Genomic DNA, 17,025 nt, shown 5'->3' with positions numbered 1-17,025 from the left:
TTCCCTCAAGCGGAAATAACACTGAAGCATTAGAGATGTGAAGAGTATTTAAAACCAGAAAATGCTTATTAAAGGAAGTTCATGACAGAAAAGATCCTCTGTGTACATGAAGCATTCATTCTTATAATGTAGGCTCCCTCTTGAAGGTGTGTAAGGAGAAATCCCTTTTTGTAGATGACAGTTCTGTGGGATTTCCTGTGTAGTGTTTTCTGTCTAACTTAAGGGATTGAGGTGTTTATGCTCAAGCTTCTTGTCCTGCTTTTGGGTTGCAGAAACTTTTCAGCTGATGTTGAGTAGCTCTATCCTGAGCTGTGTGTTAGCAGTGGTAAGAAAAAAACTCTTGAAGGTTAATGAAGCCTGGGCAAGAAGAAAGTTTGGCTGCCTGGCAGATTCCTTCCCCACATGGGGTTATAATGCTCTCAAATCCCACTTGGGGCTACAGCAGAATTCACTGACAGTTTACATTACTTACCTCTGGAACATAAAAGGATGCTGGTGAGAATGCCTTCCTCATCTGTGTTCCAGACATTCCTTTTGGGTATTTTGGTAACCTGATTTAAGCAGGGAATACAGGGACTCTGCATCCGTCTTACTGGTGGTACTTGCAAAAACAAGCAAGCAGGGTCAAAATGTATCTGTTGTAGCAGTGTACCCAAGGCAGAGTGGTGGTTTGGGGGTTTTGGTTTTGTTTGGGCTTATTTAAGAAATATGTTAATGGAAAAAGGAAGCAAAGAATGAAGAAAACTGATTTCTTTTTAAGCAACATTCTTAGTGGTGGAATGGTGTTCCAAGTTGCATATTAGCTACAGACACAATCCTAGCAACTTTTAGATACACACGGGGTATGCTGGTGGGTATGTGTGTTGGATTAACCAGGCTAGTGGCTATTCCAGGTAGAACAGATGCAAAATTGCTGTTTTCATGCTGTATGAGGTCATAAACTCAAAGGGATTAGTGACCTATTTTTTTTCCCTTTCTTTTAAGAACAGTTAGATGTTTTTCTCGTTCTACTGTAGATGGCAAGGGTTTTACTCTATCTGAATGGAATTAAATATAGTAGCAGGGTTAATACTAAAGATATCCTTATTTTTTATGAAATGTATTGTGTCTTTTTTTGTTTACCCTAATGTCAGGGCAAGATTTAATATAGTTTGACATGTTGCAAAACTGCAAATTTAAGTTGTTTAACTCTTGTTTTAATTTATGGGGAAGATGAAGTGGTATCCAACATTGGTTTAAGTAATACTAGAGATACTGTTTTATTTTGATTGAGTTTAAGGTGATATGAGCATGTTAAACTAATGTACCAGTTAGTGGTGGGTTTTGCATTAATTAGTCTGATTTCTATATAAAAAGCTGAACATTAAAAAAAAAATCACTATGTATTTGCCTGTGTTTATCTGCTACTGAAATAACTCACTTAAGAAGTGAGCATCTTTGTGTCTCTGGGCTGTAATAATTGGGGACAATCACTATCCTTTTCTATCCCAAATAAAACATTTTTTGAGAAAAATTAAGAACCTAGATTACTTCAGAATATATTCTGTCTACAGTAAAATATCTTCTAGGGGAATCAATAAACTGCAAAGAGTGGCACATTAATAATGGCTAACCAATAAGAAACATTTATTTTTTAAATTAAAAAAAAAGTCAAAGTGATTCCCAAATAATGATCTGCAGAGTGTAGAAAGTTTATTTATATCCTGTTCTTGGAACTGCTTCAAACAGCGTTTTCAGATGTCATGAAAAATTCATTATCATACAAAATTTGCTGAGATGATGATGTGGTTCAGAAAAGCTGGGTACTACATGGCTTAAGTACTTCAGATCAATGTTTTTTCTTCCCTTTACTCTCTGTGCTAGAAAAGGATATAGTTTGTTTTAGAAAGTGTGCAAGAGGTGTGAATGTGCTGTGAGTTCCTCGCTGCACCTCACCCCACCCCCATCTCAATTGCACCTTTAAAATTTTCTCCTTTAGCTTGTAACACTTCAGGAAGCTAAGTTGCTGCTAAATGAGGATGACTACCTGATTAAGGCTGTCTATGACTACTGGGTAAGGAAGCGTAAGAACTGCCGAGGGCCGTCTCTCATCCCCCAAATTAAACAGGAGAAGAGGGATGGCTCCACCAACAACGACCCTTACGTTGCCTTCCGGAGGAGAACTGAGAAGATGCAGACAAGAAAGGTAATGTGGAAACTTCACTGTTCTAAATTTGTCATTGTTGCAAGCTGGTACTGAGGGGCTAGGAATCAAAAATATTGCTGTCCAGCATCTTGCAGGATCTGTCCTCCAGTATCCCAAGGTACTGCTCTGGTTGTCTCTATTAGTAGTTGCAATACTGGACAGCACAACTAAAGTTTAGACCTGCTGAATGATGTAGTCACTGTACAGTCCATCAGTTCTCACAATTTACAGTCTGACCATTTTCTAGAAAGCAGAAACTCAAAGGAAAATGTACAGGCATTGGCACATGAGCAGGCAGCTGTGGGGTTTGCTGGGTTACAGAGCTGCCCTTTGTAGAAGGGGAAATGTTCTTCCATTTGCCAGGGAGTAAATAATAGTTCAGTTGTTGGATTTCTAGAATCATTTGATTTGAACTGGGAAATCTGCAGTTATTCAGCATTTTATATCAACTTTTTATGCATAAATACGCAACCTTTCTGCATGCAGAATAAAGGTGGAAAAAATGGTTTAGGAACCAAGTCTTGAATTCCTTGTTCTGACACATGTTCACAGGGTTGATATGGAATCTGGGCAGAGAGAACATGGGGAGAAGTGGCTATAAAGTTCTTCTTCAGCTGAATCTTTGAACTTGGTTTGTTTGCTTATTGTGGCTCTAACAACTAAATGATGCTTTGGGAAAAATTTTTTCCAATTGTACTTGTATGATTCCTGCTTGCAGCAGCATTAGGTAACTTCTTTTGCTATTTATTCCTCAAAGGTTTTGCTTTTGACGTAAAACTTGTTTAATCTTTCAATAGAATCGAAAGAACGATGAAGCATCTTATGAGAAGATGTTGAAATTAAGAAGAGAGTTCAGCAGAGCCATAACAATTTTGGAGATGATTAAAAGAAGAGAGAAAACAAAACGAGAGCTATTGCATTTAACATTGGAAGTTGTAGAGAAAAGGTAAAATTGCAAATTATATCTGTAAGAAGTAATTTATAACACCAAGCTTTTTATTTTCAGCAAATAGGTTTGAAAACCCTTCCTGTAGTTTATTTCTGTATGGATGCTGGTCTTCTGTAGACATGCATGGCTGAAGACTTTACACAGCATCATATTCTTCAGAGGCTAAACCAGAAGGGTTTCATGCACACTCTTTGCATGGTTTATGTCTTTCAAACATTTCCCAGTGGAAATGCAGTGTTATATCTTTAATTGTGTTTTTCAAGGTACCATTTGGGTGATTATGGAGGTGAAATCCTCAACGAAGTGAAGCTCAATAGACCTGAAAAGGAGATGAGCACAACTCCAAATACTCTTCATAACGGAAATCATCACAAAGTTCAAGAATGTAAAGTTAAGGTAAGCTTTCTTCTGCTGTGAGTCTAAATTCTAGATGGTCATGTTTTTAAAACAAACCAACTCCCCAAAGCAAGCCAAAACAATAAAAGTCCCAAGCAGGCCATTTTTGTGTTGTCATTATAGTCAAGCTCCCTGAGCTGTAGTATAGAATATGCTACAGTACAGAAAAAAATAAGAGCTGATATGCTACTGTTAATGCAACAGGAAAAAAAATGCACTCAACTTTGAATTAAGACATGTTTTTGAGAAATAACCTGAACTCCTAGTTACTGTAAAATGTTTGGAGGTGGGGCTGGAGAGTAGAAGACCTTGTGAAAGTTGTATTTAGCACCCACGGCACCTAGTGGTCACGGGACTGAATGCAAACCCCTTGCCTTGGTTCTTGGGCAGGAATGTTGTTATGCCTTGTGTTTGTCATCTCCAGTTATGAAGCCCAGCTCCACTGCTGGAGTTAGCATCAGTCAGGTACTTATTGATAAATGGTAATTTGGAGTAAATGTAGACAGTTTTTCAAAACTGCACTGGCTTTTACTTGTAATTGAGAATTTTGCCAGTGAAGTAATCTTGCTTTTAATTGAAAAGCTTTGAAGTTTTAATGGTGTTTGTGTTCAAGTGAACAGTTCAATATTGATGGAGTTGCTTCCTGCAGAGGGTTTATGTTAACAAAGTCTTTAATAGCCAAACAGAAGAACATCTTCTGAAAAATCCAAATAGAGAAACATGAAACAAATTAGATTGTTTCTTTTGAACTTATCTGAGCAGTTCAGAAAATTGAAAGTGCTATCGGAAACTGAGATTTCAGGAAATAATTGGGATAGAATTTTAAATTACAATATACTGAGTGTACTGCAGAGCAAGGAAGCTCTTTGATAGTCATATGACTTGAAAGCTTTCAGCTTTTTTATTAATAAATATCTATAAGGACAATCAGAGGTAAAGTTCTGGGTTTTTTAGATGTTTTAAATACATTTTTGCATTATGTGTCGGAAGTAGCCTGTAGATGCTGCCTGTTGAGGGGCTTTGGAAGACAAGCAGTCATGTCTTAAAAGCATAAGAGGGGAGGTTAATTATTTTTAAAAACTTTGTATTTGTTTTTCACAAACAGCATCCTCATCATTCATCTCTAAAGGAGGAGGTGTCAGACGTTGTACGACAAAAGAAGAAGTATCTAAAGAAACCTAAATTAGAGTGTGTAGTAACTCCTCAACAGCCCTCTGCTGAGCCCCTGCCTGTTATCAACAAGAGTGATATTAAACAGTATGACTTCCACAGTTCAGATGAAGATGAGTTCCCACAGGTAATAATACTCTGCTACAAACTCAGCCTACAGAAAGTAGTAGTTGCCTGTAATTTGACCAGTCCTGCTTGAAATAGAGAATATCTGTGTTGATATATGTAAAAGATACTTATCTCAAATGTGAGTTTGTTTCCTTTTTCTAAGCTATGCTTCTGAGGAGCTTGCATATAATATAGAAATGTGGCAGGTCATATTATATAAATAAAAGCTTGTCTAATAATTAAAATTGTTCTATATAAATGTGGCGGTTGGAAGAATGGCTTTCCTTTCTCTTCTAGATACCCTCACCAGTATCAGAAGCAGAAGAAGAAAATGATCCTGATGGACCTTGTGCTTTCAGGAGAAGAGCAGGATGCCAGTATTATGCTGTAAGACTACTTGTTGGATTGAGTGCCGTGGGCTTTATTTCATATTTTCTTCGTTTCCTGCTTTCACCACGAAAGTTTTGATGATTTGGTGAATTCAGAGAAAATAATTTTGACTCTACTCAAATTGTTCTCATTGTACTGTTCCTCTGTGATTACCTGAAGGCAGTATAATGTTCTGTCTGAAGACCAATTCAGCCACTGTTAAGAAGGAAGAGGTTTCTTAGCATGTAATTTCTTCCCAGCTGGTAGAGCTCTTTAGAGTTGGATGCTAGTTGTCTAGGTTCTGAGAGAACCTACTGAGGCATTGAGTGGAGTCTGCTGTTGAGTGGAGGCAACATCTGCGTGCACTGTGACCAGGTGGATGATTTGCTCAGCCTGGTGGCTGAGCTGAATAAGGAGGTGAAAGGATTTAGGAATATCTGGGAATGTGAAAAGGAGACAGATTGGTGGAACCACACCCTACCAGCCTTCAGGCAAAGCCTCAAGGGCAAGGTTCCACAAGAAGTAGAGGATCCCTTGCCCTCTTGTCACCAGGCAGAAGAAGGGGACCTGAGAGACGAGGGAGAATGGAAACAGGTCCCTGCTTGGGGCAGCAGACGAGTCCCCTCCTGGGGTCCCTTCCCAGGTGCCCTTACAGAGCAGATCCTGTGCTCTGTAACTGGAGAAACACACAAACAAGGTTATTGATAAAGGTCCATCCAGGGAGTTTCTGAGACAGTGAGCCCCAAGCATTTGGACTTCTAATTTAGGACTTCTGAGACATTATTCTTTTATTAAGAATAAAAGGAGAGTAATTATCATGGAAGATTCCCTCCTGAGGGGAACAAAGGGCCCAATATGTCAGCCAGACGCATCCCACAGGGAAGTTTGGTGCCTCCTAGGGGCCTGGGTTAGAGAGGTCACCAGGAAAGTGTCTCCAGTCTAGTATGACCCTCTGATGATTGCCTGCTATTGGTCATGCAGGTGGGCAGTGATCACAGAATCACTTAAGTTGGAAAAGACCCTCAAGACCATCAAGTCCAACCATTAACCCTGCTCTGCCAAGTCCAGCACTAAGCCAGGTTCCCAAGCACTACATCCAGATGACTTTTAAACACATCCAGGGACAGTGACTCACCCACCTGCCTGAGCAGCATGTTCCAGTGTCTGACAACCCTTTCAGTGAAAAAGTTCTTCCTAATGTCTAGTCTAACCTTCCTGATACAGCTTGAGGCCGTTCCCTCTTGTTATGTCTGTCTTGCATTGAGGTTCCCAAAACTGGACACAGTTGATGAGGTTGCCAAGAGAACTCCTAGGGCAGTGAAAAGGGACTTCAGTGCACTGGGCCAAACGGTTGTGGGATCAGGAGCACATTGTTCTCCTCAATTCCTTCAGTGGCAGGAAAACACAGACAAGCAGTCATGTCTTAAAAGCATAAGAGGGGAGGTTAATTATTTTTAAAAACTTTGTATTTGTTTTTCACAAACAGCATCCTCATCATTCATCTCTAAAGGAGGAGGTGTCAGACGTTGTACGACAAAAGAAGAAGTATCTAAAGAAACCTAAATTAGAGTGTGTAGTAACTCCTCAACAGCCCTCTGCTGAGCCCCTGCCTGTTATCAACAAGAGTGATATTAAACAGTATGACTTCCACAGTTCAGATGAAGATGAGTTCCCACAGGTAATAATACTCTGCTACAAACTCAGCCTACAGAAAGTAGTAGTTGCCTGTAATTTGACCAGTCCTGCTTGAAATAGAGAATATCTGTGTTGATATATGTAAAAGATACTTATCTCAAATGTGAGTTTGTTTCCTTTTTCTAAGCTATGCTTCTGAGGAGCTTGCATATAATATAGAAATGTGGCAGGTCATATTATATAAATAAAAGCTTGTCTAATAATTAAAATTGTTCTATATAAATGTGGCGGTTGGAAGAATGGCTTTCCTTTCTCTTCTAGATACCCTCACCAGTATCAGAAGCAGAAGAAGAAAATGATCCTGATGGACCTTGTGCTTTCAGGAGAAGAGCAGGATGCCAGTATTATGCTGTAAGACTACTTGTTGGATTGAGTGCCGTGGGCTTTATTTCATATTTTCTTCGTTTCCTGCTTTCACCACGAAAGTTTTGATGATTTGGTGAATTCAGAGAAAATAATTTTGACTCTACTCAAATTGTTCTCATTGTACTGTTCCTCTGTGATTACCTGAAGGCAGTATAATGTTCTGTCTGAAGACCAATTCAGCCACTGTTAAGAAGGAAGAGGTTTCTTAGCATGTAATTTCTTCCCAGCTGGTAGAGCTCTTTAGAGTTGGATGCTAGTTGTCTAGGTTCTGAGAGAACCTACTGAGGCATTGAGTGGAGTCTGCTGTTGAGTGGAGGCAACATCTGCGTGCACTGTGACCAGGTGGATGATTTGCTCAGCCTGGTGGCTGAGCTGAATAAGGAGGTGAAAGGATTTAGGAATATCTGGGAATGTGAAAAGGAGACAGATTGGTGGAACCACACCCTACCAGCCTTCAGGCAAAGCCTCAAGGGCAAGGTTCCACAAGAAGTAGAGGATCCCTTGCCCTCTTGTCACCAGGCAGAAGAAGGGGACCTGAGAGACGAGGGAGAATGGAAACAGGTCCCTGCTTGGGGCAGCAGACGAGTCCCCTCCTGGGGTCCCTTCCCAGGTGCCCTTACAGAGCAGATCCTGTGCTCTGTAACTGGAGAAACACACAAACAAGGTTATTGATAAAGGTCCATCCAGGGAGTTTCTGAGACAGTGAGCCCCAAGCATTTGGACTTCTAATTTAGGACTTCTGAGACATTATTCTTTTATTAAGAATAAAAGGAGAGTAATTATCATGGAAGATTCCCTCCTGAGGGGAACAAAGGGCCCAATATGTCAGCCAGACGCATCCCACAGGGAAGTTTGGTGCCTCCTAGGGGCCTGGGTTAGAGAGGTCACCAGGAAAGTGTCTCCAGTCTAGTATGACCCTCTGATGATTGCCTGCTATTGGTCATGCAGGTGGGCAGTGATCACAGAATCACTTAAGTTGGAAAAGACCCTCAAGACCATCAAGTCCAACCATTAACCCTGCTCTGCCAAGTCCAGCACTAAGCCAGGTTCCCAAGCACTACATCCAGATGACTTTTAAACACATCCAGGGACAGTGACTCACCCACCTGCCTGAGCAGCATGTTCCAGTGTCTGACAACCCTTTCAGTGAAAAAGTTCTTCCTAATGTCTAGTCTAACCTTCCTGATACAGCTTGAGGCCGTTCCCTCTTGTTATGTCTGTCTTGCATTGAGGTTCCCAAAACTGGACACAGTTGATGAGGTTGCCAAGAGAACTCCTAGGGCAGTGAAAAGGGACTTCAGTGCACTGGGCCAAACGGTTGTGGGATCAGGAGCACATTGTTCTCCTCAATTCCTTCAGTGGCAGGAAAACACAGCTGATTAACACATGGCTTAGAAGCTGGTGCCATTGCATGAATTTTGGGTCTTTGATCTTGGCCAGGATCTGGTGGGGCTCATTGAGAGGTCTTTAAATTGGGTTTGAAGGGGGAAGGGTTAAAACCAGTCCCACTGGAGCTGAGCCTGGAGGTGACCTGCCAAGGTCAGGAGTAAAATTGATAGCCCAGCTCAAGTGCATCTGCAGCAACGTGCACAGCATTGGTGGCAACGAGGAGGAGGAGCTGGAATCCACTGTGTGGCAGGGTAGCCATGACATAGTTGCCATCACAGAAATGTGGTGGGATGGCTCTCATGACTGGAATGGTGCAGTGGCTTTAAATGGCTTTAAGCTCTTCAGAAGGGCTAGGCAAGGAAGGAGAGGTGGTGGGGTGGCTCTGTGCAGTACAGAGTGTTTTGATAGGGATGATAAGGTGGAGTGTTTATGGTAAGGATGAGGAGGAAGGCAAATATGGCAGATATCCTCTTGGGGGTCTGCTACAGACCCACCCAAGCAGGATGAGGAAGCAGACAAACCATTTCACAAGTGGCTGGCGGAGGTCTCACAGTTGCCAGTCCTTGTTCTGGTGGGGGTCTTCAACCTACTGGACATCTGCTAGAAATACAACACAGCAGAGAGGAGACAGGCTAGGAGGTTCCTTGAGCATGTGGAAGATAACTTCCTGACACAACTGGTAAGTGAGCCTGCTAGGGGAGGTGCCTTGCTGGACTTGCTGTTTACAAACAGAGAAGGACCTGTGGGAGATGTGGTGGTCAGAGGCCATCTTGGGCTTAATGATCATGAAACAGTAAAGTTCTCAATTCTTAATGGAGTAAAGAGAGGGGTGAGCAAAACCTCCACCATGGGCTCCTGGAGGAGTTAAAAGAAGGTTTTGCTTCAGGTAGTAGTAACTACTGAAGGTTTTGGTTAACTCTTAACATAAATTAGTTGAGTCTACAGCACTACTGTTGCTTAACCTGATTACAAAAATTATTTCAATGGTATTTATTTACCTGTCATGTAAGACATTCCAGACAGCACAGAGCCTTTCTGCTTGTAAAGGTTATGCAGTTTTAGGTTCATAATAATAACAAGGAAGATATTAATGGATTAATAAAAGTACCCTAAGGTAAGCTGATAGCAGTCCACTGTTAAGAGCTGGAAATTGGATGCTGTGTATTAGAACAAAGGCCTTTCACAGTAGCCTCTGTCACCTTTGGCAGTGTGTGTTTCTTGAATAAACCAAACTATAAATTTAGGAATCCATTTTGAAATTGCCTACACACTTAGGTTGCAAGCTGCCTGAGTTGGGAATTGTCACATTGCTTTGTACAGCCAGTGATTCAGTGGGGTCCTTCATAAATGGACAGGCCTTCCTGGCATTTCCTTTGTCACATGAAGTACTGAAAGTATTTTTCTGTATCGTGATATTTAACACTGGAGTTGTGCTATAGTTTTGAGGTATTTTTATCAATTATTTTTAATTAAATCATTTTTACAGACAAAGGTTTGTGTTACTTACCACTTCTAGTCAGATCAGACCCTCAGTTAAGAGGCAGCCTTGCCTGCACAAGTCCTTTGGCTTTTAAGAGCCTGAAGCTCAGAGCCTGTAACAGGAAAATAATTTCTCCTGTGTTCTACATCTTGTTGTGTTGAATCACCAGAAGAGCCATTATCAGACAGGATGTGCTGGGCCAGGTGGACCTGTGTCTCAGTAGGGCATTTTTACGTGATTCTTAGTAGAATTAATGCTGCCTCATTCTGTATTTTGGTTGTGACTTCTAATATTATGACTAATCAAGGAAAGAGGATTTTCTCCTAAATGGATTCATGCTTGTTCATTTTTTAAAATCTTCTAAGTCCTTTTATGGTCTGAGCATATTAATTAAGTGACAATTCTGTGGACATTTTCAGCATTTTCTTTACTGTAGGTGTACATGATAAGCATGTAATAGTAACCTAACCAACGTATACATTCTAAATTAGTGCAAAATTGCCTATTCTCTTTACAGCCTCGTTTGGACCAAACTAATTCTTCATGTGAAAACTCAGAATTGGCAGAATTGGACAAACGGAGGTTCAGGCATTGCCTTACAACCCTTACAATTCCAAGAAGGTGTATAGGATTCGCAAGGAGACGAATTGGCAGGGGTGGAAGGTACACTTGCTTTATTTTCACTCTTCATTCTCCTTCAAAGGATAAAAATACTCTAAAGAGACAGTTAAACTAAAGCCTTTTTTCCTTCTCTTTAATCAGGGTTATAATGGACCGAATATCCACAGAACATGATCCTGTCTTGAGACAGATTGACCCGGAAATGCTGAACAGTTTTTCAAGCTCTTCCCAGACTTTAGACTTTTCTTCTAACTTTTCACGGACCAATGCTTCCAGTAAACGTTGTGAAAACAGACTGTCCCTTTCTGAAATACTAAGCAATATCAGATCATGTCGACTGCAGTGTTTTCAGCCAAGGCTACTAAATCTACAGGACAGTGATAGTGAAGAATGTACCTCAAGGAAACCAGGGCCGACTGTGAATAATAAAAGAGTTTCTGCAGCGTCTGTAGCTTTATTGAACACCAGCAAGAACGGCATATCAGGTAGGCCAGGATTTGCTCTCTCTGGAACTTAAAATACTGAATTTCAGTGGTTTTGCTTGTGACAGGAATTCAGCAGTGATGTGTACATAGATCAAAGATATAAGCTTAATTATTTTGTATTTCTTAGAATATACAGAAATTTTACACAGAGTCTTCTTTCTCCTGCTGTTATTTCAGTTTCAATAGAATCTTGATAAAGTGCTTGACTTAAAATGAGCATTATCCCAAGGAGGGATTCTGCTTGTGTTTAAGAATTGCTTGGATGTGATTGAGTCCTAAACACTTCAATTGGTCTGACCCTGCTTCAGGAGAGAAGAACACTCATTATAGATGCGGAAGAAAAGCAGTTGGTTTCTTGGAGGGGGAGTGTCTTTTTTTGTTGGTGGTGTTGGAGTTTCTTTCCAAAACATCTGAGAGAATGAGTAGTAAGTTAGTAAACACACTTAGCAGGCATGAAAGAGTCTGATAACAGCACTTCCTGTTGGTAGCTGTCATAGTAAAAATTTTGACACTGGTAGCATCCAGTGATGCACCTTCTCTGTTGGTACTTTCAGAAAATCATCACGCACTGAGTGTGACAGGAGGTGGCCTTTGCTCTTAAATGTCATCTCTTAACTCCCAAAGTCAACACAGCCATCTTTTAACCCTTCAGCTTTATGACCTGGTAGCTCCAAATGAGCCAGACAGCCACTCACATATAAATAGTTTTACCTGTTTTTCTTAAAGTTTCTTCACAATAATATAAAATATACACAACAATTCTGATCCTTGTAAACCCTTTGTTAGTGATTTGGGTATAGAAGCACTGATACTGGAATAAAAGCCACCAAAGGAAGGAATTCCCTTAAGCTGACATTAGCAGTCTTTACATCCCTTGCTTCATGTATTGAGAGTGGTAATTGCTGAAGTTTTAACATTGACGCTTCTTGATAGTTGTAAAGGGGCGTGTGAATCCTTAAGAAGCTGCACAGTTGGAGATATGCCAAAAGAGATCTGTCAACAAGCAACAAAAAGTATTTTCCTACTCTATATACAGAATTGGAATAGTGTATTTAGACAATGTAGTAGGCTGATTCTGAATTTCTTAATTAACTTTATATGGATGTGGATTGGTCCATCTCTTTTAAGGTCAGTTGCAGGATTGGGTGTTTAACACCTTCAGAATTCATGTGCAGAGAACAAGTTTCTTGAAGACAAACAAGTTTTCTCTATGTTACAGTTTTCTCAGTAACATCAGTGTAGTACTGACATAAGCACAGAATAGTTACTCCAGCTTGGTACTTAATGACTTCTCATTAGTCATTGTAACCTCTTTGTGTTCTGCATCTCATGTAAAGATTTACACAAGATTGTTTTCCTGCTGTATGAAGAGAACAAATGTAATGTGCTATGGTCATATTTTGTATAATTTTTTTTGGTAAGGAACTTGAAGATCTGGAGAGTTGCATCTATAGCAGAAAGGGAGAGTTTTGTGTGCTGGATTATTGATAAGCATCAAGAGATGTCTTGGTAAAGCAAGTTCAGAAAATAGAAAGGAATACTTTGTCAGAGTTAAAGATGTGAAACGTGGACTAGAAGCTGTCAGGAACAACGAAGAATTTGCTGGTAGCTCTTTATAGCCAGTGATACTGCGAGATTTCGGTTTGCATGAATAAAGTATGATGGCTCCAAGGTAAGGAAAGCTGCTTAAAAGGATATAGGCTAAGTTGATGATTTCTTTCTGTAAAGTTTTTAATGAGAATATGATAATTACCAGTCAGAACTTTGAGGCCTTGAATTCTGCTCTGGGGAGACTTTTTTGTCCTCTCAGGGTGGATTTTACCTAAGAAACTAGGGGAATAATTTGGGATGGAAACTGATATATCTAACTGTAAAAGTATATGAAAAAATGAGTGAAAGAAAAAAGGTTGAAGATACTTGTGAAATCTCCATCTCTGGCTTCAGCATAAATGCAGCAATTCAAGAGAATTCCTGTAGCTGTAGGAAAAAAGGCACGTAATAAGAAAACAAAAAATGACAACAGCATTTGAGCAGTATATTGAGGGAAAGGGGGGCCTGAGTTTTGGTAGGGCACTGTGTATACATAAGAAAAAGGAAAAGTCAGCCCTTCCTGGTTCAGGTAATACCCTTAACAAGAATAAAAAACCTAAATTGTTGGTGCTACATAGCAAATTAAGGATAGACCTGATACATCCATGTGGACTAGCACTCATGTGCTTCAGGATTTGCACACTTAGGAAGAGGAAACTAAAAGAAAGAATAGAGAAATATACGTTTTAATGGTGGGAGAGACTAGAGAAATAGCTAAAAAAACCCCATGAAAACAAATCTGTTGGATCTAAGCCACTTTGTAAAGGAATAGTAGTTAACTTCTGTTATATCATTTTATAAATCATCTGAAGAAAACATTTACATTGGAATAGAGATCACTCAATAGTTGAAGTCCATTATACAGGGACTTTTATGGTTATGGAAGACTTTTTTCCTTCCAGATTTAAATTACAAAACAGATCCTGTAATTCTGGTAAAGGATCAAATTCAATAGACCACAGGATTCTTCACCAAATAACTGAGCCAGCAAGAGGCACTGCTGTTAGATGTTCTCATAGGTAAACAGTGAGTAGATTTGGAAAGGACTGGTCAGAGTCTGGTTGTGCATTAAATGAGCCCAGGTACTACCTGCATTTATTAAAGTAATTCTTTTGGGGAGATGATTGTCGAAATAAATGGGTTTTATAGCACACTTACCTGGATGCATGAAGCTGCCTCTAGAGGCACCAATGACAGTAGTTACACTGGTTGGCTTTGCTTATTTTTTTTTTTCTTTAGTTTAGAGAAGATGTGAAGTTTTGGTGCACAAGAGTATTCAAAGCTACCTCTGCATTATATTTTTCATTTGTATAACTAAAGTAACTTACTCTGGCATTTCCTCAAATACTAGGCATTGTACAGACAGACTCATTTTAAAAATATGTTACTAGTTTTTTTTCTTGAAAGTGCCTAATCTGTGCATGAATAAAGAACCACTGTTTCAAGCTAAATTGCCCTCTTGCTCATGTTGTAAGAACTGCAGATGGGAAAACTGAATTTGAGGAACTTTGAGACAAGGGCACTGAAACAGTCTGATCCCTTTGATCAGTTGTATGAAATATTTTGTGGTCTTACGCACTCAGTTTGGAAAACTAAGCTGGTCTCTTTGCCAGAGAGACCTCCAGAAGAATTCTATTTTCAATCTAAAATGAGATTAACTGAGCTAAGGATACAACTGATCATCGGGAACATATGATGGAGGAAGGTAGGTGGTACTACTTAGGGCAGCTAAGAAATACTGAACCTGCTGGCTGAATTTCTTGAGTGCAACTCAGCTGATTTGGGGGACTGAAGAAAGAAGCAGGCCTTAGGCAAACTCTAGAGCAGTTGGCAGTACAGTCAATCTGTTGCACTTGGCTTCCAGACTGCTTCAGTCCCAGTGACACGCTTAAACAGGTACCTGTTTACTTACCTTGTCCCTAGGTACAAAGCACAGCTAAAGGTGATGACATTCATAGTTGAAGAGTTTTACTTATGGAACAAAATACCATGTTCAGGGCAGCCTTCAAATCCTAAGAGCAGTGACATAATGAACCAAAGCTGTCAAGGCAAGAGGAGGCTGGAAGACTTAATTTCACATGGACTTCTTTACCCCTTTCTGTTGTAGTATTTCAATACAGTCAGGCCATGGTAAAAATAGAAAATATTGATATTCAGCAGTGGAAGCTAAAATTCTGGTAAACAGAACCTTTTATAAGTAGTATAGATCACTTGCATGTAACTGACCTTAAAGGCTTCCTTGGGATTTTGTAAAGGTTTGCTTTTTTTTCTTTATTCCTAGGACCCTTCAGTTTGATTTGGCAGAAGCAAATTATATTAAATGTGCTAATGAACATCTGCTGTTCTGTAACAAGGCTAACAGCTGAGTTCAGTCTGACCACTGAATAAATATCTGGTGATAGGTAGTGAACTGAGGGGAATTTCAACATATAAGGGCATAAGTGATTATTAATACTAGTGGTTGAGAAATTAGCTTGAAAAACCTGAAGGGCAGTGATTGTGTGAAAGCTCTTGATGGTTGTGTTGGGATTGCTGTGCTCAGTGGGCTCCAGGCTTGTCAGTGTGGGTAACAGATCATGAGGGTGTCTGTGCTGGGAGCAAACTGTTAATTCAGGTTTAAGCTAAACAGTGGGAATGGGGAATGTTTGTTATTTCTTTTTCTTAGAAAAATAAGTTCAGATCCACTTTGTTTTATGGTCTTACGAAGATCATAGAATGACGAAGGCTGGAAGGGGCCTTAAAGATCCTCAGGTTCCAATCCCCTGCCATGGGCAGGGACATCTCCCTCTAGACCAGGTTGTACAATCTTCATCCAACCTGCCCTTGAACTCCTCCAGGAAGGGGGCAGCCACAGCTTCCCTGGGCAACCTGTTCCAGCACCTCACTAACCTCATGGTGAAGAATGTATTCCTTATATCTAACCTACATCTTACCTCTTTCAATTTAAAACCACTACCCCTTGTCCTGTCACTGCCTTCTCTGGTGAAAAGTCCCTCCCTAGCTTTCCTGGAGCCCCTTCAGGCACTGGAAGGTGCTCTAAGGTCTCCCTGAAGCCTTCTCTTCTCCAGGCTGAACACCCCAGCTCTCTCAGCCTGTCTCCAGAGCAGAGCTGCTCCAGCCCTTTGATCATCGTGGCCTACTCTGGATCCTTTCCAACAGGTCCACATATTTCCTGTACTGAGTCTCCAGATGTGAGATCTTTCCTAAAGGAACTGCTTTTGTCCTGAATAACATGGACCTTTCTGGGTGATAATGTCAGGGAGACTGGGGGGATGGCTGGGCTGGACTGAGGGAACACTGAGTCTCCCAGCCATGGAAGGTGAGGATGAGCTGCCAGCATTGAAGGGGGATGGGGTGAGGTGGTTCATGTTTCGGAATGCTCACAGGTGTCTATGGCAAATGTCCTGGTCCCAGTACACCTCTGAATTCCTTTCACTGTTTTTTTTGCTGGCTGCGGGGTGTCCATGAGAACCTGAGCCTGGTTCCCAGTGCCAGCTGGGGCGCTTGAGATGCCACTGCCCAATCTGGGGGGATGGGAAGGGAACAAGGAGCTTTATTGCAACGGAGATAAGTTTTGAGTCTTGGGCTTCATTTTGTTGTTGCTGTTTTCCAAATTCCCTTCCAGTCCATCTGCTCTCCTGACATCCTTTTTATGTTGTAGGGATGATGGGAAGCAGTTGCATTGTGAGTATGACCAGGTCAAACTCCTCACTTTTATCTTTGCTTTCTTGTAGGTGGTGGGTATTTGGGGAATAAAATGCTAAAAAGCAGGGCTTGACTGGCCTTGGTTTGCTATTGTCCAGCTGTGCCTGAGGCAGCAATAGAGATAGGGAATTATTACCTTCCCTGGCCCCTTCCTTGACATTAAAAGGAAATTCTTTCCTGTGAGGGTGGTGAGACACTGGCCCAGGTTGCCCAGAGAAGCTGTGGCTGCCCCATCCCTGGAAGTGTTGAAGGGCAGGAGCAACCTGGTCTGCTGGGAGCTGTCCCTGCCCATGCAGGAACTGGATGATCTTTAAGGTCCCTTCCAACCAAGATCATTCTGTGATTACATTACTATGGTAATCTTCCCTGTTCCTTGGAGTAGACTGTCCATGACTTCATGGTCTGTGTCAAACTGAGAAGGAAGGGAAATGGAAAAGATAGAATTGATCTGTAGGCTAAATTGGGTGATTCTCTGATGCAGTGACTGCTTCTATATTGTGGCATTACAGCCCCTGAA

At 40.9% G+C, this 17,025-nt stretch overlaps 1 protein-coding gene across 1 annotated transcript in view; it reads left to right on the top strand.

Moving 5' to 3' along the window:
* EPC2 (enhancer of polycomb homolog 2 (Drosophila)) overlaps nt 1-17,025 on the top strand; it is a 33,442-nt gene that overhangs the window by 8,838 nt on the left and 7,579 nt on the right. Inside the window, exons 3-9 of the mRNA XM_010005590.1 lie at nt 1,979-2,185; nt 2,983-3,131; nt 3,398-3,530; nt 4,636-4,827; nt 5,106-5,195; nt 10,625-10,770; nt 10,870-11,213. Coding sequence (XP_010003892.1) covers nt 1,979-2,185; nt 2,983-3,131; nt 3,398-3,530; nt 4,636-4,827; nt 5,106-5,195; nt 10,625-10,770; nt 10,870-11,213 — 1,261 coding nt within the window. The remainder of the gene's footprint in view (nt 1-1,978; nt 2,186-2,982; nt 3,132-3,397; nt 3,531-4,635; nt 4,828-5,105; nt 5,196-10,624; nt 10,771-10,869; nt 11,214-17,025) is intronic.

Source organism: Chaetura pelagica, unplaced genomic scaffold, assembly GCF_000747805.2.
Source record: "Chaetura pelagica isolate M959 unplaced genomic scaffold, ChaPel_1.0 scaffold689, whole genome shotgun sequence".
Lineage (NCBI taxonomy): Eukaryota > Metazoa > Chordata > Aves > Apodiformes > Apodidae > Chaetura > Chaetura pelagica.
This window is presented reverse-complemented; position numbering and strand designations above follow the sequence as displayed.